We start from the raw sequence: 23,845 nt of genomic DNA, 5'->3' as shown, positions 1-23,845 counted from the left end.
GGGAGAGAGGGGAAGGGAAAGAACTTTTGTTTTTTGGGGCTATGCTCACTTGGGCTTTCTCTGCCACCTCCTAATGGCATGGACTTAGGGTAATAAACACCAAAATAAAGAACAAGAAAGATGAGTGGGGATAAGATGGTAGCATCTTTCTACAGACTCAGAATCTTCTGCATTCTGCTTTTCTTGGCCACCTAGAGAAAGCCTGTCCACAAAAACTCTTTCACACTATGCTGTGGCCCCCAACTGCCCTTCCAGACTGCAAATCCACCCCCGTTGTCTACAGGAAGCCACAAGACAAAGGCCACTTGGTCAACTGACACTTTAATAAGCTAGAAATAAAAAAAGAAACCTGTCTTTGGAGACTATCAAGAGCCACATGTAGGCCAAAGCAGAAAGTAGAGGCATAGCACTTTGGTCATGAGGGGGGGAATAACAGGCTGAGTGGAAGGTCAGCGATGGCTGAAGAATCCTTGAGGATAGTTATATTTAAACGGCTTCATCCTGCTGGGGCCCCTAAAGAAACAGGAGGAGAAAGATCAGTTAATACCATGCCCTTTGGGCTGACAAAATAAATTACAATTCATCTGCACAAGGGAAAACTATGCAGCTGTTGGGAGGTGAAAAATGAACGAAAAGCAGACTGTAAAACAATATGTAAGGTGTCATACTGTTTTGGCAAAAATGTATGCTTGCAAATGCATGAACACAAACCTGGAAAGGCCCTCACCAACAACAGGCACTTTCGGAGACCCTCACTTTTTAGTATTTTTACAAAACTGCTCATTGATGTTTTTATGTTTAACAACAAACATATTTCTTTCTTTCTCTCTCTCTCTCTCTCTCTTTTAAAAGATTTTGTTTATTTGAGAAAGAAAGAGAGGAGAAAGAGAGTGAGTGAGCGCACAGGAGCAGGGGGTGAAGCAGAGGGAGAAGCAGGCTCCCTGCTGAGCAAGAAGCCCAATTTGGGGCTCAATCCCTGGAGCCCAGGATCATGACCTGAGCAAAAGACAGATGCTTAACCAACTGAGCCACCCAGGTGCCCCTATTTAATTTTTATAAGAAAAATAAAGAAAAAACCTTAAAATCCTCCTTTGCAGGGATATTCCCATGTAAACAGGAGTGAAAAGAATCAGCACTAAGGGTCTGCCAAGAGCCACGTGCTTTATACTACTACCTCTGAGGTACTATTTCTACCATTTTATAGATTTTACAGATGAAGAAACAGTCTCAGGGAGGTAAACTGTCTGCCCGAATGTTATTGTCAGAAAGCACCGGGCTCAACTTCAAAACCAGGACTGACACTAAATCCTACTGGCCACAGGCAGGCTGACAATCATGGCCAAAACATCAACGCTCTGAAGCTAAGGTGCTTTGGCTATAATGCTAGGGATTTTGGGATCCCAGGCAAAACTTCACAAAGGGGCCTCTTCTACCCAACTCCACAGTGAACAATGTCCGTCTAAAGGGCCACTTTTGTCTGCTATGGTTGACATTCAGTGGTAACTTGAAAGGTGACACCCTGGATATCAGTCTGAAGGATGTGTGTGTGTGTGTGTGTGTGTGTGTGTGTGTGTTTACAGAGATGAGAGAAGGAAGGTTTTTATTCCAACACCGATGCAACCATTTACTTAAGCGAGGGCTTACTCTGTGTGCCATCGTATTTGGCACTTTACACACTACATCTCGTTTAATTTCATCTTCCCTACAATACCTGAGGTGGATGCTGTTTTGTTTTGTTTTTAACTAATGAGGAATCTGAAGCTCAGGTGGCTAAGTGTAGATAGACCCTCATCACATAGGCTGGAACTGCAATGTGAACCCACATCTTTTTGGGCCCAAAGTCCTTGCGCATAACCATAATGACATATACCTCCCAACATCACAAGGGCACAGAATCACCTGGGCAAGTCTAGGCATATGGCTAATGGAGAACCCACAGTCTGAAGGTAGCCAGCCGCAGGCAGAACTAGACCTCCTGTCTCCAGCTGCCAGGCCAGCACTTTGCAGCCCAGCCCCTTGGCCTGATACCAGTGGTCAGCTGGACTCTAGGCTGAGAAACTTGTATCTCCCCAGTCATGGGGTTAACTGGATCTGAGTAGCCAAAGGAGCGCCAACCCAGAATGCCCTGATGGAGGACCTCTGCCTGGGTGACACAAAGCACTACAGGAAAATGGATCTTTCGGGAACCATTAGGTAACAGAAAATAAACACTGGCCGTGTGAGAGCTCCCACCCTGGAAATGTGTTACAGCAGGTAGGGAGGGTGGGAAGAATGGAGTTCTCACACAGACCCACTAGGGAGAGCAAGTACTAGAAGCTACCAACATCTAGCCGCCAGCTCCGCCTCCCAGCAGCCACTTGGGGGCTGTAACTGGTTATTATCAGATAACAGGAAGAACCAGGCCAGGTGGAGGTGCCAGATGGAGGCGGGAGGATGCTAGCACAGCTTCCAGGTGCTGGGACTGGCTATCTGAGGTGAGGGGCAGGTAAGGGACCTTTAGACTGACAGGGAATACAGGGATGCCCCAATTAGAAACAGATTATAGCCCTTTCTCTCTCCCAGACACCATTCCTCCCTAGATGCTTGTTCAAAAGGGAAGGGATGCCTACAGCATGGACTCTGGAATTTTGAAACTGATTCTTTAAGAACAAGAACATGTGGGGTGCCTGGGTGGCTCAGTCAATTAAGCATCTGCCTTTGGCTCTGGTTGTAATCCCAGGGTCCTGAGATCAAGTCCCATATCGGGCTCCCTGCTCAGTGGGGAGCCTGTTTCTCCCTCTCCTTCTGCTTGTGCTGTCAAACAAACAAACAAAAAGAACAAGAACATGTGTTAGGGGAAAAAAGGGAGAGAAAGGACCTCACCAAAGTGAAAGGAAAAGTAGCTAAAAGTGCCATGAGCACAGACACACTGAACACCAAGTCATCAGGACCTAATGGCATTTTGTGAGCCCTGTCTGTGCCAGGAACCATTCTCATAGCTTATATGAATTATCTCTAATTCACCATGAGCCAGACAATATACTTCCATGTCAGCCTTTAGGAAATAGGTCCAGAGCTAAAGTGATTCTGACAAGATCACACAGCTGGTGAGCAGCAAAGCAATGATCTGTACTTGTTATTTGTCTTAGTTCAGAACTGGTTCCTTCCATGATGCCCAACTGCCTAGAGCTGCCATTCTCATAGACTCGGGAGCATCCCAGGAAGAATATGGCAGACTCTGGGACTGGTGGGGCTTTATGTAGTTTTAAAAGCTTATTTGGATGATAAAAAGCAAACCCTGTTGTTTTCCAAAAGCAGCACAGGAAGTTCTTCACAGGAATCCTTTTGGTTCTGGTGGGGCTCACTCAGTGGGTGGCCCACCTTCAGGGGTGCTCGAGAACAGCTGGACCAGGATGGTAGGAAGTGGGTTTCAGGAAAGAGGGAGCAAGCCCTCCTCAGAAAATCTGGCTAAAGAATTTTTATTTCCACTGTGAACAGAGACAAGCACACACTGAGTACGAGCACACCCTCCATGCCAGGTTCTGATCTCTGCCCCGAGTCCCTGAGAGAGGCAGGGCTGGACACCTCCAGAGCCCCAGTGTTCCCACCCCTCCCCTCACCTGAAAAGCCGCAGACACATCTTCTCCTGGGGAAACTCCTTGGGCCCCTCCACACTGTCGTCATGGCTGTCAGTCTCCAAGTAGACATCTAGCAGCACACACAGGCGCTGCAGCTGGTTGGTCAGGAGCTGATGGCTGGGCCGGGGACCGCATAGCTCCTTGTAGCAAACGTTGACCTCGCTCTCCATGGCCTAAGGAGTGGGAAAGCCAGAAACTCAGCACTACCTTCAGACTGCCTGGGTCTGACAGCTCCACAAGAACAGTAGCCAGACCTCTATAGGAGCTAGGTCACACCAGATCAAACCAGATGGGTTTATCCTGAGGCTCAGGACAACAGTGTCTTCCTGATTCTGACCTGTAACTTTCCCTAGCCAACATTATCACAGCCAAGAAGATGGAGGCATGTGGAGAAGAAATCTCAAGATCGAAGTCAGAAGGTATTAGCATTAAAAACATGATCCATGGCCAGAAGGCCACTACAGAATCAAATCAACAGGTATAATGATACTTACTAGCTATAATAATCTCACACACTACCTCATTCCAACACTTCCATGCTTCCCAGTTTATTCACATTTCCACCGAAGCCCAAGACAGCAACTTTCAAGGCAAGGATTTATAGTATCCCCATTTTTAAATGGGGTGACCCCAAGCTAGGTAACTGGTTAATATGGTGTTAGGCTTTTTCTTCTACTATACCAAAAAGCCTCCAGCAAATTCTACAAATCCTGGCAGACCCCTCTGTCCCTGGAATTAGGCCAGTGGCTAAGCTCTCAATTGCAGCAGGTCCTGCCACCGCTCTCCCTCCCCCAAAGAGGCTCTCCCTGCTCTTTCCATCACCCCCAGCAGGGTCTTACCCGAATGTTGTCATCGTTGCTATTGGTTTTCTCCCCTTTCCAGTTCAGACAGAGCTGGAAAACAGGTGGGATGGAGGAGTAGCCAGGGTTTAGCACCACAGCAGCCTGGAGTTTGGCTGGGAAGGGAGTAAGGAGGAAAAATCAGTTCTGAGACCGAGTTTGCCAGTCATGGACCCTCCCCACTGGGCCCCTGAGGCTAGCTCTGTCTTGTATTAATCTGAGTGTTGCATAGCACATTCTGGTACTTTTATTTTTGTTCTAGAATCTCCTAAGTAGAACTGTCAGGTTGCAGAATGTGAGGTCCTGTGACTCTGGTCCCTCCAAGGATGCAGAGGTGTGTGGACTCCCCAGAGTCTGGTCCACACTGGGTCTGCCCAAGAGTTTTATTTACTACTTTGACAGAAGTTTGTTTTAACTGGCATTTCTTTCTTTGCCAGCAAGTTAAGGGTTTTCCCATGTGAAGGCTGTTTTTTCTTTCCAGCAATATTGTGTATTAACTATTACATCAAATATATTTTCTCTATTCCTTTTCTTTCTAGGTATTTTGTTACGTGAAACTTTTTAATAGCCAACAGATAGAGTACTTACTGTATTCCAAGCACTGTGTTAAACTCTTTACACACATTTTATTTCATCCTAGCAATGGTTCTATGAGATGGGTACCATTATTACATGCCTATTTTACATATAAAGAAAATGAAGCTCTGACACAATCTTCCTTAGGATCAGTTGCAAAGCAGCAGTGCTGAGCTTAACTAGAACTGTCTGATATCAAAGCTACGTTCGTACTCCTTATAGGAAATAGTTGTATTTCTTTTTTATAGACTTAGAGAGAAGGAGAGCATGCACGAGCAGTGAGGAGGGGTAGAGGGAGAGGGAGAAGCTGACTCCTCGCTGAGCAGGGAGCTCGACACAGGGCTTGATCCCAGGACCCTGACATCGTGACTTGAAGTGAAGGCAGATGCTTAACTGACTGGGCCACCAGGTGCCCCTGAAAAGTTATATTTTTTAATATATTCATTTTCTTCTCTGGTGACAGGCTTTGCATTTCTCCACAGGACATTTACCCTTTCTACCAATGGGTGAAGTATGCCATTCTTTTTTCATTATTTATGGGGGGAAGAAAAAGAACCGTGACACACCAGTAATTCAAACAACAGAGAACAAGAGAATATAGATTAAGACAATTCTTCCCTGACAGTTGCGACCACATTTATTAGAAAATGAGTCCTACCCAAAGGATAAAAACACAGTGATCCGAAGAGGCACCTGCACCCCAATGTTTAGTAGCAATGTCTGCAATAGCCAAACTATGGAAAGAGCCCAGATGTCAATCGACAGATGAATGGAAAAAGAAGACGTGGTATATATATATACAATGGAATATTACTCAACCATCAGAAAGATGAAATCTTACCATTTGCAATGATGTGAATGGAACTACAGGGTATTAGGCTAAGTGAAATAAGTCAATCAGATAAAGAAAATTGTATGATTTCACTCGTATTTGGAATTTAAGAAACAAGACAGGATCATGGGGAATGGGGGGAAAAATAAAATGAAATCAGAGAGGGAGACAAACAGTAAGAGACTCTTAACTATAGGAAACAAACTGAGGGTTGCTGGAGGGAAGGTGGGTGGGGGGATGGGGTAACTGCGTGATGGACATTAAGGATGGCACATGATGTAATAAGCCCTTAGTATTATATATAAAACTGATGAATCACTGAACTCTACCTCTGAGACTAATAATACACTATAATTAATGGAATTTAAATAAAATAAAATGAAAAAATTAAAAATAAAAAAGTACTTTCTCTGCTGCCATATTGTTTGTGTCCTAACAGTTAGCATATATTCCTGGATTTATCTCTATTCAATTTTTTTGTTTTTAATTCATCAGTTTTCAAACTGATCTGTTGTAAAGTGATTTAAATTTTTTGGAATTGCTGCCCATTATTTAAATTTCACTCTTAAATTTTCAAATTCTTCAATGCATCTTAGAAAAATTTCATTTATCATATTCACTGTGATGAATCTAGAACACTTACTATCTTTCAAGCTTTCATCTGCTCAATCAAGAAACAGAGTGATGTCTACCAGTGATTTTTCCCACTTGGGGCTTTATAAATTTCTTGGACTCGGGGCGCCTCAGTGGGTTAAGCCTCTGCCTTCGGCTCAGGTCATGATCTCAGGGTTTTGGGATCAAGCCCCACATCAGGCTCTCTGCTCAGAGGGGAGCCTGCTCCCCCACCCTTCTCTGCCTGCGTCTCTGCCTACTTGTGATCTCTCTCTGTCAAATAAATAAATAAAATCTTTTAAAAAAATTAAATGTCTTGGACTGTTCTGTGTCCTTTTATTTAAAAAAAATTTTTTTAAGATTTTATTTATTTGACAGAGAGAGAGATCACAAGTAGACAGAGAGGCAGGCAGAGAGAAAGAGGGGGAAGCAGGCTCCCTGCTGAGCAGAGAGCCCATCCCAGGACCCTGAGATCATGACCTGAGCTGAAGGCAGAGGCTTAACCCACTTAGCCACCCAGGTGCCTTTTTGTACCCTTTTAAAACAGTATTCTATGTTATTTAGGGATAAGGTAAAAGTATTTTCTTAAAGGGAGAAGAATGGAAGCAAATGTACAAATTCCAAATGTACAAAAAAATGTACAAATTCCAAATTCCAAATCCCTATTCCAAATAGTAGTCACCTATCCTGAGAGAGAAAAAGAAGTATAAAGCAAAGATATTTTAAATATCTAAAGTATTTAATTTCCTCAGAATATTTCAAAACCATACAAAGGAAAAAAGAAGGGAAGAAACCACAGGGTAGAGAAACTCTAACATCAGAGAGTGCAACCTTTCCTTATGTTTCTCCCACTAGGTTAGAATCACAGACAATCCCCCAGCTCTGCAGCCATAGAACCGAGCCTCGGGGGTCAGATCCTATGGGCAGCACCAGGCTCGCCAGGGCAGGAGCCAGAAAGCAGCTCCAGAGGCAGCACCTGGTTGGCTCCACGGGAAGCCTTGGCAAATTAGATGCCAGGATAGCTGTGAGAAATCATAGCTTGCGATGCCTCCAAAGTGAGTGTAGGAACCGCAGACAGGGAGGAAGGTCCTGTCACCCTGCACTTCACAACCTGAGAATAACATGTCAGCCCTTCTGTGAAGAGGAGGAAGAACAGGTACCTGCTTTTAGAGAATGGTAAAGAAAAGGGCCAAGAGCTCAGGCTCAGAGGTCAGACTGCACTTGGGACTGAGCCTCAGTGTGCTTGCCTATAAAAATGGGAATACAGGTTTCTCCTATTATCCAAAAGCAAAGCGTTCCATGAACCCTTTTCTAAGCCCAAAGGGCATAAATAAAGGGGCATCCCCCACATCCTGAGCATTAATGCCACTTTACTTTTACAAAAGACCTACATTAGCACAGTAATAACTTTTTCTGTAAAAGCGAAAATCCTCCTTTCTTTCAGTTAATGGAAACAGGTATTCGTGTAGGTTTTTTGTAAAAGCAAAGTGGTGGCACGCAAACTTAAGGAAAACAGGGGCTACCTTTATTACCGCTCCCAGCACTGTCATGAGGATTAAATGAGATAAAATGTGGATATGGCTGTGTTACATAGCAAGTTCTCACTGAACAGTGGTTCTTCCAATCATTACTATTTGCTAAGTCACCCTGGCAGGATCCTAGGATCTTTTGCTTTCTTAGGGCAACCCTCAGGAATGTTTCATTCCTTTTTTTTTTTTTTTTTTAAGATTTTGTCAGAGGGACAGAGACAGGCAGAGGGAGAGAAGCAGGCTCCACACTGAGCAAGAAGCCTGATTTGGGACTTGATTCCAGGGCTCTGGGATCATGACCTGAGCCAAAGGCAGACAGTTAATTGACTGAGCCACCCAGGTGTCCCAGGAATGTTTTATTCTTACTAGCTCCCCTTGTCTACTACCATGATCAGAAAAGAAATTACCTGTGCCCCTTTCCACAAGTGCCATGTAGTAGAGATTCGTGTCCTCGGCCAGTCCTGCCTCCACAATGTCCTTGGTGAAATGCAGCTCCTAGAAGTCACCACAGCAGAGTGAACTCCTAGATCCTCCAGTCAAGTCCCCCGCTGGAAGGGCAGGAGCTGAAAAGTGACAGGAGTCTTTGGGATGGCAAGGGTGATCTGGCCCTCCTCCACTTACCATGTAATCCTCATGGGCAATCGTCACCCACTTCACCAGTCGGGAGACAACCTTTGCAGGGAAGAGGTACTGGCAATCACTAGTAACTGGTATGATGCCATGTTCTAAAAGAGAGCAAGATATGTGGTATCACAGGTAGCAATCAGGTGCCACACCGGGTAACTAGTATCTGGAGGGCTCAGATTGCCCTGCCAGCTGTGCAGGTACAGGAGGCATTCCGTAGATACCCTGGTCACCTGCTAGGATTGCAGGTGCACCACTTGACCTTCCCCCGGTGCTAAGTGGTTGTGGCCAGACCTAGCACCAGCTTTCACGGTGCTTTATCTTTAATGCAAATGATAGTCAGCAAAACAAAACCCCCCTGGCAGCCAGAGCCAGTGACAGTGTCTCTGCAGCAGGGACTGTTAATTAGATCAAATAGCCAAGAGGGCTGTTTTCATAGATGACCTTGATGGAGGAAAGGACTGAAGTGTTCTCTGTCAGTTCCTCTAAGGGAGGAGAGCTAGAGAACTGCTCCAGGGCAAATTCCTGCTGGCACTTCAATCTGCAAATATGCCAACACAGTAAACGCTGTCCAGGATGAAAATCATCCAACCTCGGGACAAAACAAGTGGAGCAATGCTGATGGGGAACAAGCCTGCCACAAGCAATGCTGCCCTGGGGACACCTGGGTCCACGAAGATTGCAAGACCTCCCCGACAGGGGAACGATCTCCAGATGGGTCCCAGAAACCCAATGCCTTTCCTGAGAGTGACTATTTCAGATCAGAAAGATCTTAACTCTCACTATCCCACAAGTGCCTTTGCATGGTAAGCCCTTGACAAGTATTTAGTGAATGAAGAGAAACATCCAACAGGGCACCACTGTGGTCAATGGCTCATCAGAATCACCTGAGAGCTTATGAAAAACACTGGGGTTCAGCCTCACCATGGAAGACGTTAGCTCAGCAGGTCTCAGGGGAGGGGTGAGGGCGTGGATTCCTGAACGGCTGTACTCAAATAAGCTAAATGTAAGCTCTACAAAGCATGAATTGGGCTTCTACTAAGTATCAGTAGAATGGACACCAAAGGCTGACATATGCTAACCTAAAGTAAGTTGTTCCTGACCAGTCCACTATCTTGGACCACCCAGACGGCTTTGGGCCTCTTTTGTGAGCTAGGACAACCATGGTGGTCCTGAGGGGAGCTCAGACCTCTGCGTGGAAGGGCCTGTAGCTCTCCCTAGTGGCCCTGCCACCAGCTCTGCTCAGCAAGAGCCAGGAACCAAGCCCTCTCTGATGTGTCATCAGAACTGGAGAAATGTGAATGAAGGATAAGTCATCTTTGTCTCTGTGTTGTCCAAGTGGCTCTTAAGCCACAGACCTAACACGAGCTTACCCAGGGATGCAAACTGTTTGTGAAGGGCCAGACGGGACTGCACCCTGGTCTTCAGCAGTTTCATGGTGGTCTCCATGTGGCTGGCGCTCAGCGAGTGGTCAGCAATCACCGTGTGCTGTGGACAACAGAGAGCAGCACACCTGGGTGCTCTGTCCCTTCCTCCAGGCACTGCCTCTCTCCTAGGCCCCGCATGCCTATGGCAGCCGGGACCACCCACACCGAGATAGATATCTTACGGAAATTGCAGGAATTGCCTGCTGTGACGGGCCTGATGCTGAGTTCCAGTAGGAACAATATAAACTAGGTTCTTGAGAGGCTTGGCCACCTCTTGAAAAAGACTTCTGCTAAGATTCCACATCCCCTGGGGTTCTGTTGACACCTAATTTTTGGCATCTCTGTACACAAAACTGAGGGGTGGCAGAGCCTGGAGCCCTGCTGTACCCAGGGCAAGGACCGAAGTTATGATCAAGAGAGCTGCTACGCTCAGGGAGAAGGCAAAAGGTACCAAAACACTTGTAAGCCTCAGACATTTTGGTATCCTGAGTGGAGGGAGGACAGATCATAGCCTGGAGGGAAAGCATTCTGATCATTAAAAACCCCCAAAGGACATCAGAAGCCTTTCTGGAGTCTGCACAGGATATGAGGAAGTAGAGATCTTCAGCCAAGGAGAAGGGATCAGTGAACACACCTGGGGCTGCTCTTTGGGGAAGTGGAGGCCACCCAGCTTCTGTACCCACACATAGGGGTGACCTAGGTCAAGTACGTAGTCTCTCAAAGTCAGGATGCTGTAGACAAGAACACAGCATAAATAGATGTTATAGGGGCACCTGGGTGGCTCAGGTGGGTTAAAGCCTCTGCCTTCAGCTCAGGTCATGATCTCAGGGTCCTGGGATAGAGCCCTACATCAGGCTCTCTGCTCGCCTCTCTGCCTACTTGTGATTTGTCAAATAAATAAATAAATAATCTTCAAAAAAAATTCTGCAGTGGTCCCAGGATACAGCCTTTCCTATCCCCCCACCCCTCAAAATGGGCTGGTCCTGCAGGCTCAGCCACTCACAGCCAGGATCTAAACTGCATCACCTCCCTACTGTGAATTTCACCTCTCCCATGTTGCTTTTCTCTTCCCACCCTAACTCATAAGCAAATCTCAATAAGAAGGCAGTGCCCTTGAGCTTTTCACCAGCCTACCAATTTTTTAAATGTTTTTAAAGTTTTTAATCCTCAGAGAATTAAAATGATAAACCACGTTATTGTATAATATGTTATGTCTTCCAAGTTTGATGCTTCCACCCCTCCTCACCCTTCCATGACCTCCATTTGCCCCTGTGTTCCCTTCTCTTGAAACCACACTACCATCCCACCCCACGGTCTCCTCTCCCCACTGAGAGGCCTCTGGCCCTAAATGGTGAGCTGCCAGAGGCACTCCAAAGCAGAGAGGCTGGGAGAGGAGGAGACACTGCTGACTCACCCGACTTTATCAAACTGATACTGATTGGCTGGATTTGGAGTTTTCTTTCCGTGATCTCCTGGATACAAACAGCTCAAGACTGAGTCAGGAGACAGCAAGTCACTGGCAAAGGGAAAAGACCGCAGTGAGAACGCTGGCCAATGCCTTGCCTCAAGGCAGACTTGGTGATCTGGGGATGGTAATGCCACCTATCACTGATAATCATGCTACCATTTCCAGAATGCTTCCTATGGACCAGACTCTTTATACTTGAGGTCACCAGACCCCTACAACCCTATGAGGGAGGGAGTATAACCATTTCCATTTTACAGAGAAGAAACTCAAAGCTTTGAACAATATGGCTCATCTAAGATCATACTACTCATAAGTGCTGGAGCTGGGATTTGCACTATCTGATCAAAGACAGTAGTTGTTCTAAGCACCAAATTTTTTGAAAACCCTATCCCTTCGAGGTAATATGGTGACCACGGCCTTACCTCAAAGGCAGCAAAGCCCTGTGACATTGGAGATAAAATAATCCCAATTTTCTTAAGAGCAGAAGAGAATCCTTTCTACCCCCAAAAGAACAAGTGTGCAGTTTTGATGGTGTGTCTATCTTACTTTGGCCAAATTTTATGCTATTTACAGAAAAAGGTCCCCTTTTATGTTGCCAGAGAAAGACATTATCACATGTGCTGGAGACAAGGTGACCCAGGGCTATAAGCAGAGAGACAGCGCCATTGCCACCCACCTGGAATGGTTAGGGCACAGCCTGTAATTAAACATGACAAGTGGAGAAAGAATGGGGGGGGAGAAGAGGAGGATACTGGAGTAACCTAATCGCAAAGGACAAGGCTTGTTCTTTTCCTCAACCAGTGTGGGGGGCAGGGGAGTTCTCCTTCTCCTTCGCCTTTCCAGGTATCGCAACAGGAGAAACTCAGGAGCATCTCAATTAGCAGAATGGGTTAATTCTGCTGCTCAGAGCCCCGGCACACTTTCAAGAACTTAGCAATGGGACAGTGGCAGCTTCTGACTCTTCCTTGTTCCCTGTCTCTCCTACAGACTCTCTGCCCTCCTCTAGATCTCTGCCCCTTCACTGCCTTTCATGTAGAACTGACTAGAAAATAAATAAGAATTGTCAGTCTTTTGGGGCAACTTGGTGGTTCAGTTAGTTAAGTGTCTGACTTTGGCTCAGGTCATGTCCTTGGGGTTCTGGGATTGAGCCCTACATCAGGCTTCCTGCTCAGTGGGGAGTCTGCTTCTCCCTCTCCCTCTGTCCCTCCCCCTACTTATGCTCTCTCTCTCAAATAAATAAAATCTTAAAAAGAAATTTGTTGGGGTGCCTGGGTGGCTCAGTTGGGTTAAGCACCTACCTTTGGCTCAGGTCATTACCTCAGGGTCTTAGGATCGAGCCCCATCCTTCTCTCTCTCACTCTCCCTCTATGCTCTCCCCTCTCAAAAAAATAAGTATCTTAAAAAAAAATTTTTGTTGGGGCACCTGGGTGGCTCAGTTGGTTGAGCCTCTGACTCTTGGCTTCAGCTCAGGTTGTGGTCTTAGGTCATGAGACGGAGCCCTGCATTGGGCTCCATACTCAGCGGGGCGTCTGCTTGACATTCTCTCTCTCAGTCTCCCTATGCCCCCTCCCCTCCTCCAATAAATAAATATATCTTTTAAAAAAAATTGTCAGTTTTTTGGCCAATATTTAATAACTATTACTAATAGAATGAAACAGCTAAAGCTGCATGATAAAGGTTTCTAATTAACAAAACCTGATGAAAGAATCAAATCTTGACAAAATTACATCTGTAATATGTGGTTCAGGACAACAAAATAATGGACACAAAAGGGGAGGTTATATATAGTCATAAAGCTACAACACCAAGGGGCTCCTGGGTGGCTCATTCAGTTGGGGATCTGACTCTTGATCTCAACCAGGTCTTGATCTCAGGGTAGTGACTTCATGCCCTGCAATGGGCTACATGCGGGGCGTGGGGTCTACTTAAAAAAAAAAGGCAAAACAAAAAACACTGGGATGCCTGGGTGGCTCAGTTGGTTAAGCATCTGCTCTCAGGTCATGAACGCAGGGTCTTGGGTTCTAGTCCCACATCAGGCTCCTTGCTCAGCAGGGAGCTTGTTTCTTCCTCTGCCTGCTGCTCCCTCTGCTTTTGGGCTCTCTGACCAAAAAACAAAAACAAAACCAAAACAAAACATAGAACAAAAAACAAACAAAAAAACCCCCACAACACTGAAACAAAAAATACTCAATTACTCAAATCTTTGTTATAAAATAATAATAAAGAATTAAAAATTTGGTAAAATGAAATTGCAAAATAATAAAAATGGTTTAATGGCTTAATGAAAAACTGATTAGTCAAATGCCCTAATGGAAATCATTCTGGAAAATAATTTCCTGAAGAATATTCAGCAAGGTTGGCTAAATGTTAAATTGTTTGTATTAAAAACATCAGTTCCCTAATGAAATAGATTCTGGCAATGGTTGTCAATGATGCTAATGCCACAAAAACAAAGAATGCCTCCTGATGGAAATTCTCGACATCTATGATGTCGTCTTGCTTCCTTGTCTCCCCAGCCAAAACAATCAAAATAAAATCTGATCAAGCCTCTAAATCTAATTTACATGAAATACACAGGGAGAAAGTAACTCATTAAACTGTGCTGCAGGGATGCAAGCATAAAAATCCAGACCAGGGAAACCTATAAACAACCCATTCCCTTCAACAAATAAACAGATGGCAGGGACATTCGGTTGAAAAGAAGCCTGAGAGAAGCCTCACCCAATTGCAACACTTGGACTTTATAGAGATCCGGATTCAAAACCTAATATAAAAACAAAACGACAAAAACAAAAAAACAAAACCCGACAAAAAACATGTACGAGAAAATCAAGGTAATTTGAACTCTGGATACTGGGTGATACTAAGGAATTAGTGTGAGACTGTGATTATATTGAGGGGAAAAGTATCCTTATGTTTTAGTAGATAAATAAACAGAACCATACACCAGCCTGGTTTCCCCAGGGGCCAAAGCAGCCTGTACTTGAGCAAAGGCCTCTAGGCTGGAAGTCCAGACCGCGAGGCTTGGGGCTTCCATAACTGGTCACATACTCTTTGGACCTCAGTTTCTCCATCCAGAAAACAGGAGGATGAGCTAAACTACACCTGAAGACCCTTAAAGATATAATCCTGGTTTCAGGGTGGTGCTTTCTTTCTCATCTCCTCCCTCTTCTGGGGCCACAGCCCATCTTTCACTGACAGTCACACAGGTGACACAGGCCTCAGTTTCCTCCCCTTGTAAAGTTACTGTGAAGAGCTAAGCAAATTCATGATAAACATAAACACAGCTGTCATTTATCAAGTGCTTCACCTACGCTGAGCACTGGACCTGGTCCTTCACAAACACCCCGAAGGAGATATTAGAGTTAAACGACCAGAGTGAGGAAGCCGACTCAGAGGCCAGGACACTTGGCTCAAGGTGCACACACAGCTGTAAGTGGCAGACAGGACAGGCTGGAGTTCGGAGCCCAACTGGTAACCAGTCAGCAGCACTGCCCCCATTGTGGCATGTGTGGAGCTTTATGAGGAGCTGGGAAGTGTGCACCGAGGCCAGCCGGCAGCCCTGTTCTTAGTAGGTACAGCGTCTGAGAGGAGAGCAGGCAGAATGCTGGTGACAAGGAGCCCCACCATGGCCTCAAGCTGCCAGACTGAGAGCTCCAGCTGGGCAGTATAACTAGATGCTCTGGGCTCCCTCTGCTGGGGTGTGGTGAGAATAGGGTCAATTTAATCCAGAGTGCCTTAGGGTAACCAAATAACACTCTCAAGTACAGGGACCAGGGCTGTAGCCTGAAGGGGGCATGGACTGTAAGTGCAGGGTAGAGAACCCAGGGACAAGGCACCACCAGACAGCCATGGGAAGAGCTCCAGCCCACCAGGCACCAGACCTGCGCTTCCTCCCTCAGTGGTCTCTGTACAGCCAGCATGAGGACTCAGTAAGCTGGAGTGCCAGGCCAGGTTAGTGCTTTTGTAAGTGAGGCTATTTGAACCCCAGGATCTCTTGGGTCCTCCTCCCTTCTTCCCACTCCTAGCTGTGAAACAAGACTGCGACAGTCAGGGGCTTCCTGGGGATCCCCGACCTGTGTCCTTGATTACTCTGCTTCCACTCACCCTCCTCAAAATCTTCTCTCATCTCCAGGTAAGAACAATCTGGGACCGAGCTAAACTGTCTAGCAATAATCCCAGCACCCTGGGACAGAAAAAGTAAAGGGAGAGGGCGGCCTAAATTTGTCAACCTAATAATGTCTGCCAAACTCCATTTCTCCATTCATGCTTTTCCACTGTTCATAAAAAGCCGAGCTCTGCCCCACCTACTCAATTTGCCATACATTGTAGTCATTTCATCATCTGCTGTGTAGCAAGAGGACCAACTAAAGTCAGTTAGTATTTCCTAAATACCAGTGATGTGCCAGGACTCCTAGGCCAAGTGGACACAACAACAGAAATCAACACAGCCGTGCACCTCCTCCGAGTGTGAGGAACCAAGACCAGCCCACACTGAGGCTCTTCTCACACCCACCCCCATGCCCCACTCTCCACCATGCCTGCCCAATACCCTGCACTGATGGGGGTGATCAACTCCGTGGCAGTCGTCACTTTGGCTTTCACTGTCATGATGTTGAGGTTCATGAGGTAGTAGAAAGTCAGGTGAAGCATGCTGTCATCTGGAGGGGGAGGAGGAAAAGACGACCATTACAATCTGAACATGAGAGCAGAGTTTATAGTGTTAGGGAACAGAAAGTCAGCAAGGCTTTTAAGAGCTTTTACTCTAAAAAAAACAAAAACTCAATGTTAATTTCATACTGAGTTGAAAAAGAAGAACATCTAGAAATTCTTTGCAACTCCTCTCTCCAAGACGGGGAGCTTCATTTCCCACCTCTTGAGTGTGGGCTGGACTTAGCTGCTTCTAACAAATACAATATGAAAGAAAGTGATCAAACGGATCCAGGTTCATATGATCAGTAATAAGACAGAGAGACACCACTTACCCCTGATATGATGTGATGATGAACACCACGTCTATGGTATTCCTCCCCCAAACCCATAACCTCAGTCTAATCAGGAGAAAGGACCAGATAAACCCAAACTGAGTCTTTCTACATAATAGACCTTGTCTGCAAAGGTCATGAAAGATAAGCAAAGACTTAGGAACTATCACTGCCTGGAAGAGACTAAGGGTCAAAACAACCAAATGCAACGTGAGATCCTGCACTGGATCCTGGAACAAAGGACATTAGCGGAAAAACCAGGGAAACCTGCATAAAATCTGTAGCTTAATTAATAACATTATACCGGTAAAATTAACATTGGTTTGGATCCTTACACGGCGGTTAAGTAATATGCTAACATCAGGGGAAGCTGGATGAAGAGCATGAGAACTCTATTACTGCAACTCTACTGAGTCTAAAATTATCTCAAAGTAACAAGTTTAAAAAAAATAAAAAAGTAAAGAGAGGACCAGTGAGTAGAATATGTTTCCACCTGTGTAAAAACTAAAAAGAGAAGGGGATATACAAACACTAGTATAAGAGCTTTCAAATGCATAGAATAGTTCTAGAAAACACATAGAAATGTATCACAATGGTTGTCACTGGAGGAAAGACCAAGGACCAGAGTCTGGGAGTCTCAGGTCGAGAGGGAAACTTACATGTAATGGTTAACTCTTACCCTGCTAGAATGCTTTATCATATGCTTCTTCATCCAAACAAAACTAGATTCAAAACATACATTCTCTACAGAATACAAACCTCTACTTACATTTGTTATATTAAGCACATTGGTCATATTACTCAAAACCTGCATACTCTTGCAACTTGTTCTGTGTATCTGATTTAACAAATTCAGAAATTGGTGTAATTTTACTGAACATCCATTATGTGTCTAGTTTTGTACTGAACTGTTACAGTTATGACTTAGGGAGGAAAAATCAAACAAACTTCATGCCAAACAATGAGGAAAAATAGAGAAATATGAAACCAGAATCTTTTCTCAGTCAAACAGGACTTGGCTTGCTGGACCTTGGGCACATGCAGCTATGGGATCGCCCAGAACAAGGGAAGCCAGACCTTTGCACTTCAGGTCCAGCATAACAGACAGCGGGTGCCTCTTCAGCATCTCCTTGCGTTTGTCATCCAACTGAACTCCCAGTGTGGGTCGCCGGCGTTTCTGGATAAAGGAAAGATCAAAGCAGATAAGCACTGGTCATACGAATTTCCCCCTTCCTTCTCCCTATAGGCCAGGGACTGGTGCCTGGGACCTGCTGCTTCAACTATCTGGCTGCCAGGCCCCCAGGAGCCCTTTCTTTCCAACCTCTTTCTTCTGCTTCTAGGGATAATAGCACCTGCCAACTAGCAGACCCCAGGGGTGGCTGCATGGCACACTCATGTGGGGCAACAGCTCTCACCGTGGTCTGCTCCTCCTCAGCGTCTGAGTCGCTCTCATCATCTGCAACCACAAAGAGAAGGCATCTAGAGGTGAGGGGCATAAAGGCGCCAAGACTCTGTGTCATTTGTAGATGTGTTTCTTTAGAATACACAATGAACTGATTTGCTGCTGTTTATGCGGTACAGAAAACATGGTGACCCAAGGAAAAAAAAAGAGAAATGCCTCATAATCCCACTACCCCCTTCCTCCCATTTCTGAAAGTGCTTTTTAATGTCATCCTGTGGACCACAAGCCCCTCCACTGGCAGTGGTGGTGGTAGCAGTAACAGTAATATAAATAACAACAATGGCAGCTCATACAATTTGAGGGGCTGCTATGTGCCCAGAATGATGCTTAAGGACTTTGCACACATGACTTCACTTAATCCATGTACTAGTCCTACACAAGTAATTATTATCCTGTTTTGACAGGTGAGTAAACTGAGGCTCAGAAATGGTAAAGAGCTTTCCCAGGATCAGTGAGCTAGTGAGTAGCAGGGTTGAAATCCACAAGCACTGTTTTTTCTTGTCTATCCGGAGCATTAGGACGTTAAAGTTAAGCTCCGTGATACTCAAAACTAGCACAGCTAATTTCCAAAGACCCAGCACTGCCTGTGAGTGGCGACCCTGTGTCCTGAGAACCAGCTACGGAAAACTTGGGGAAGAATCTGACTACATTACCTTGGGAGTCTTCGGGAGGCTTAAACAGAGCCTTGGCTTCGTCCACACTGCCTTCGATTGCCACAGACAATGTCTTATCTGTGAGCAAGAAAAAGCTTCATATGACAGCTGCTGAGGGAAGGAGCTAAGCTATACAAACAGGCTAGCTCTGGGAATGCATTTCTTCTGCGTTTGTCACAGGTCCTTACTGACTGGGGGGTGGAAAGGCAAAAGCCCTTTCTCCAAATGAAGAGGAACATGATAGGATACTTAAGTCTTTTTTCCAGTGTTTACTGAGAACAAAGAACCCAAAGTGCAGATTTCTGGAGCAGCACCACCTGAGACTACGGTGAACTCCTCCCTTTTCAGGCTTATACCAATGCACAATACCAACCTAGGGCCTAAAGCTACAGAATACTTTGCTGACAACTGTCTTAAAGATTCTCATCCAGAACCTATCCACTGTCCACATCCTGGAAATGACAGCTCTCATCTAAGTGCTTAGTCTCCATTCTGTACTACACCAAGCATCTCACTGGTACCATCACATTTAACTGGGAGGCAGGACAGTGGATAGGAACTTGGACCCTGCAGTCTAGTCCCAAATCTGAGTCCCTGCCCCAATTTCTAAACATCAGGGAAGTTACGTCACTGCTCTGAGCCCCACTTGCTGCAACAATGAAGTTCTGTCTTGACAAACAGCAGCTGCCCAGTTGGGTGGTGAGGACCAAATGAGCTGATCCTTATAATTATAAAATTATTTTTTTCAAAGTAATGTTTAACTTTCACAACAACCCTATGAAAGCCATACAATTATTATAGCCATGAGATGAGAAAATTAAGGCTCAGAGTTGTAGGATATAATGGGTGGAAGTCGCTAAGCTAGGATTCAAGACCAGGTCTACTCAACTTGAGCCCAGTGTCTCAAGCACAAATATAAGTGGGCTGTTCTGCACACCAGGACTGACAATTCCCTGGGTCACACCTGGCCTGCCTTTGTGGAACTCCAGAGGTCTAGTGCTGGGAGGTCAAGACAGCCCACCACCCCTCTTGCTCCATTCAAAAGGGTATACAGATTACAGATAGTCATAGGAGCCTGAAATGGTTTGCCCAACTGTACTAAGGAGGGATGGCAAACTTCCTCTACCTGGCAAGCTACTGAGATAATCCTCCCAGGTGGCTGGATACTGCTCTGACAGCCCTTCATAAACTAACATACCTCACCCCAAATAAGGTGGTTGCCCCCACCAACCACTGGCAAATGCCTAACTGTTCTTTTGGGTAACTTAATCCTGAAATTCTACAGTAAAATGGGAAAGGAAACAGAATGGGTTTAAACACAAAAGAAAAGAAAATTACTCACCCTGTCTAGGGGGCTGGGAGGATTTCATATGAGCTGATGATGGAAACAAGGAGGAGAACAAAAGGGAGGGAGCGGACCAGAAGGACCAGGAAAACACAAGAAGAGAGACAGTAATGTGTTGGTGCCCATGGCTGGGAGGAGAGGCATGCACTGGTGCGATACATATCTGTCTGATGCGATGGGGTGAAGAAAAAAAGTTTAGGTGCTGGGTAAAAGCTGCAGTAAGGCAAAAGTTAGGGTCTCCAAAAACTTTTCAAAATCCTAGTGAAGTAAATGGCTGCCCTTAAGCTTAAAGCGGAGACATCTTCCCACTTAATAACACTATAATGGCATGCAGCTTGTGTGGGCTTGGTGAAAGTCTGGGAAAGCTGCCTGGGACCTGTGTTCACCAAGTCCTCTCTCTGAAGCAGAGCAAGAGGTGCCGATCCCCCTGCCAAGCGTGCCTTGATGGAGTGAGTGTCTGGGAGCCCAGACAAGCTGCCTGGGCACTGCACCCAACAGCTGCCCAGCCAGGCTCATCAAAGATTCAAAGCCATCCACTCTGAAATGCCCACCAGGTTAGTCTAGCCTCAGGCCAGCTGGTCAAAGCAGCCATGCTGGGTGTTGTGGCGGGGAGGTAGCATCTGTCACCTGTGGGCTTCCGAGCAGGACCAGGGAGCCTTCCTCAGCAGGCAGGGCTTCCAAATGACTCAAACGGCCAAGGCTGCTGCTCCCACAGCCCCTCTTCCTTACCCACCCCCCATACTCACCACAGGCCTGCCCATATGCAGTGGCTTGGACAAAGAGGACATAGAGGGGAGGTGGCAAGTGTCTAGCTGTCTCATATTGCTTGTGAGCCTGGTCGAACGGCATGAACAGGTACTCTTGCACGGGGAGGGAAGCCTGCATGCAACAAAAGAAGGGTTTTTGTTTTCTCTTCTTAGGCAGTCCACATGTGAAGAGGTGGCTTTTTATTTACTAAGTATCTTTTTATTTACTAAAAATATATGATAAACTAAAACAGGTAGACAAAAAGTCAATACAAAAAAAACCCAATTTACACAAGCAGCAAACAGTAAGAAAATGAACTTAGAAAAAGAGCCATTTCCAATAGTATCAAGAAAACATCAACTACCTATGAATAAGTAAGTGAAAGGTACGTAAGCCTCCACACAAAGGTCTGAGAATGAAAGATCTAAATGAACGGAGATATACACCGTGTTAATGGTCTGGAAGACTCAGTATTTTCTTGAAATCAATTCTCCCCAAAGCGATCTACAGATTCAATGCAATCCCAGTCTAAATCCCAGCACGTGAAAATCGATTCGCTGATTCTAAAATTTATTATGTTAAATGCAAAGGGCCAAGATGCCTGGGTGGCTCAGTTGTTTAAGTGTCTGCCCTTGGCTCAGATCATATCCCGGGGTCCTGGGATTGAACCCCACATTGGGCTCCCTGGTCAGTGGGGAGCCTGCTTCTCCCTTTCCCTCTGTCTCTCCTCCCACCCCTGCTTTTTCTCTCTCACACTTGTGCTCTCTGTCAAATAAATAAAATCTTAAAAAAAAAAAAGCTATGGTAAATAAGCCAGTGTGGTACTGGTGCCTAGATAGACAAATAGACCATAACTAACCTACAGGGACATTTGATTTAAGACAAAAGTGGCACAGCAGAGTGGGGAAAGAATGGTCTTTTCAATAAATGACCCTGCTGAATACCAACACGGGGGAAAAAAGATGAATCTGACCCTTAACTCACACTACGTACAACATTCCCTTCCAGGAAGCCTAGAGATCTAAATGTGAAAGACAACAATAAAGCGTCTATAAGAAAATAAGAGAGTATCTCCATGACCTTGGGACAGAGATAAATTTCTTAAATAGGACACCAAAGCACTAACCATAAAGAAAAACACTGATAATCAGATCATATAAAAATTAAAAATATCTGCTCATTAAAAGATACCATTATGGGGTGCCTGGGTGGCTCAGTGGGTTAAAGCCTCTGCCTTTGGTTCAGGTCATGATATCAGGGTCCTGGAATCGAGGCTCCCGCATCGGGCTCTCTGCTCAGCAGGGAGCCTGCTTCCCCGCCCCCGCCACCTGCCTCTCTGCCTACTTGTGATCTCCGTCTGTCAAATACATAAATAAAATCTTAAAAAAAAAAAAAAAAAGATACCATTATGAGAGTGAAAAAGAAAATCAGAAAATATCTGCAAAAGATTCATCTCCAGAAAATATGAAGAAGTCCAAGCAAAAGATGTGAACAGGCCTTTCACAAATGAGGTAATCCAAAAGCTAATAAGCATATAAAGGGGACTGTGTGCAACATCACTGGTCCTCAAGAAACGGGAATTTAAAACCATAAGCAATGTCCTCCAGAATGGCTAAAATTAAGATGACTGACAATATCAAGTGTTGGTGAGGATAAGGAGCAATTAGAACTTTCATCTGGTGCTAGGGGAATTTTATAAATCAGTGCAATCACTTTAGAAAACTGTTTCAGTGTCCACCAAAAGTAAATATATTCCTAGCATACTCTATAACCCAGCAATTTCATTCTAGGAACATATTCAACAGAAATATGTACACACAGGCAGCAAAGGACAAAGAATGCTCATAGCAGGATTATTCATTAGCCCCAAACTAGAAGGGAAAAATACTAAGTATCAATGAAAATAAATGAACTCCTGGTGCTCACGACAGTACAGACGTATCTCACAAACATAATGTTGAGCAAAAGAAGCCAGACACAAGAGTATAGGGCACCTGGGTGGCTCAGTCAGTTGAGCGGCTGACTTCGGCTCAGGTCATGATCCCAGGGTCCTGAGATCAAGTCCCATATCGGGCTCCCTGCTCAGCAGGGAGCCTGCTTCTCCCTCCCTCTGCCTGCTGCTCTGCCTACTTGTGTCCTCTCTCCATCTCTCTAATAAATAAATAAAGTCTTAAAAAAAAAAAGTATATATTATATGATTCCATTTGTTTAAGTTCAAAAATGGGCCCAACTAACCTATGACATTAGAAGTCAAGATAATGGTTACTTGGCGGGGGGGGGGGGGGCGGTGTGAGAGGAGACAGTGACTGGAAGGGGAAATAAAATTGCTTCTGAAAAATCAATGTTCTTTTTCTCAATCTGGGTGCCAGTGACAGAGATGTGTTCACTTGTGAATATTCAGTGAGCTATACATTTATGAACCATATGCTTTTCTATACACAAAATTATTTTTTTAAATGTAATATATGTGCATTGTTTTAAAAAGCTGTATCTGCGGCACGTGGGTGGCTCAGTCAGTTAAGTATTCAACTCTTGATCTCAGCTCAGGTCTTGATCTCAGGGTTGTGAGTTCAAGACCTGTGTGAAGTCTACTTAAAAAAAAAAAAGGTATTCGAGTTTATTTTTTTTTAACGTTTTTTTTTTGTGTGTGTTTTTTTTTAATATTTTATTTATTTATTTGACAGAGAGAGAGATCACAGGTAGGCAGAGAGAGAGGAGGAAGCAGGTTCCCCGCTGAGCAGAGAGCCTGATGCGGGGCTCGATCCCAGGACCCTGAGATCATGACCTGAGCTGAAGGCAGAGGCTTTAACCCACTGAGCCACCCAGGCGCCCCTGTATTCGAGTTTATAAAGCAGAAACTCTCCAGAGGCACCTGACTCAATTGGTAGAACATGTGACTCTTGATCTCAGGGTCAATGCCCCACGTTAGGCGTAGAGTACTTTAAAAACAAAACAAACATCCCAGTTCCCAAACTCCAAAGTAATTGTTAATGATTTGGTATAAATAATGACTCTTCAAAGCATACACTGGACTCACACATGTATATACGCATACAGATACTTTATAAACAAAGGTATACAATCAAATAGTACTTTATATCTTACGATGGGCACTGTTTTGTTTAATTA

The 23,845-nt window shown here is 45.1% G+C and overlaps 1 protein-coding gene across 2 annotated transcripts in view; it reads right to left on the bottom strand.

Annotated features, from left to right (window-relative positions):
• Positions 1–305: 305 nt before the first annotated feature.
• Positions 306–23,845, bottom strand: part of THOC5 (THO complex subunit 5) — a 34,955-nt gene continuing 11,415 nt past the window's right edge. The window contains exons 8-21 of one of the 2 annotated variants that reach the window (XM_080820947.1): positions 20,716–20,848; positions 19,967–19,999; positions 18,625–18,702; positions 17,925–17,965; positions 17,587–17,686; positions 16,077–16,185; positions 11,471–11,572; positions 10,691–10,787; positions 10,003–10,117; positions 8,627–8,730; positions 8,413–8,500; positions 4,457–4,572; positions 3,600–3,790; positions 306–513 (exon numbers count right to left, since the gene is read on the bottom strand). In XM_080820947.1, coding sequence (XP_080677073.1) covers positions 450–513; positions 3,600–3,790; positions 4,457–4,572; positions 8,413–8,500; positions 8,627–8,730; positions 10,003–10,117; positions 10,691–10,787; positions 11,471–11,572; positions 16,077–16,185; positions 17,587–17,686; positions 17,925–17,965; positions 18,625–18,702; positions 19,967–19,999; positions 20,716–20,848 — 1,371 coding nt within the window. In that variant the 3' untranslated portion in view covers positions 306–449. The remainder of the gene's footprint in view (positions 514–3,599; positions 3,791–4,456; positions 4,573–8,412; positions 8,501–8,626; positions 8,731–10,002; positions 10,118–10,690; positions 10,788–11,470; positions 11,573–16,076; positions 16,186–17,586; positions 17,687–17,924; positions 17,966–18,624; positions 18,703–19,966; positions 20,000–20,715; positions 20,849–23,845) is intronic. The other variant, XM_080820948.1, reaches the window with a different exon arrangement.

This window comes from Martes martes (genome assembly GCF_963455335.1).
Source record: "Martes martes genome assembly, chromosome: 13".
Lineage (NCBI taxonomy): Eukaryota > Metazoa > Chordata > Mammalia > Carnivora > Mustelidae > Martes > Martes martes.
This window is presented reverse-complemented; position numbering and strand designations above follow the sequence as displayed.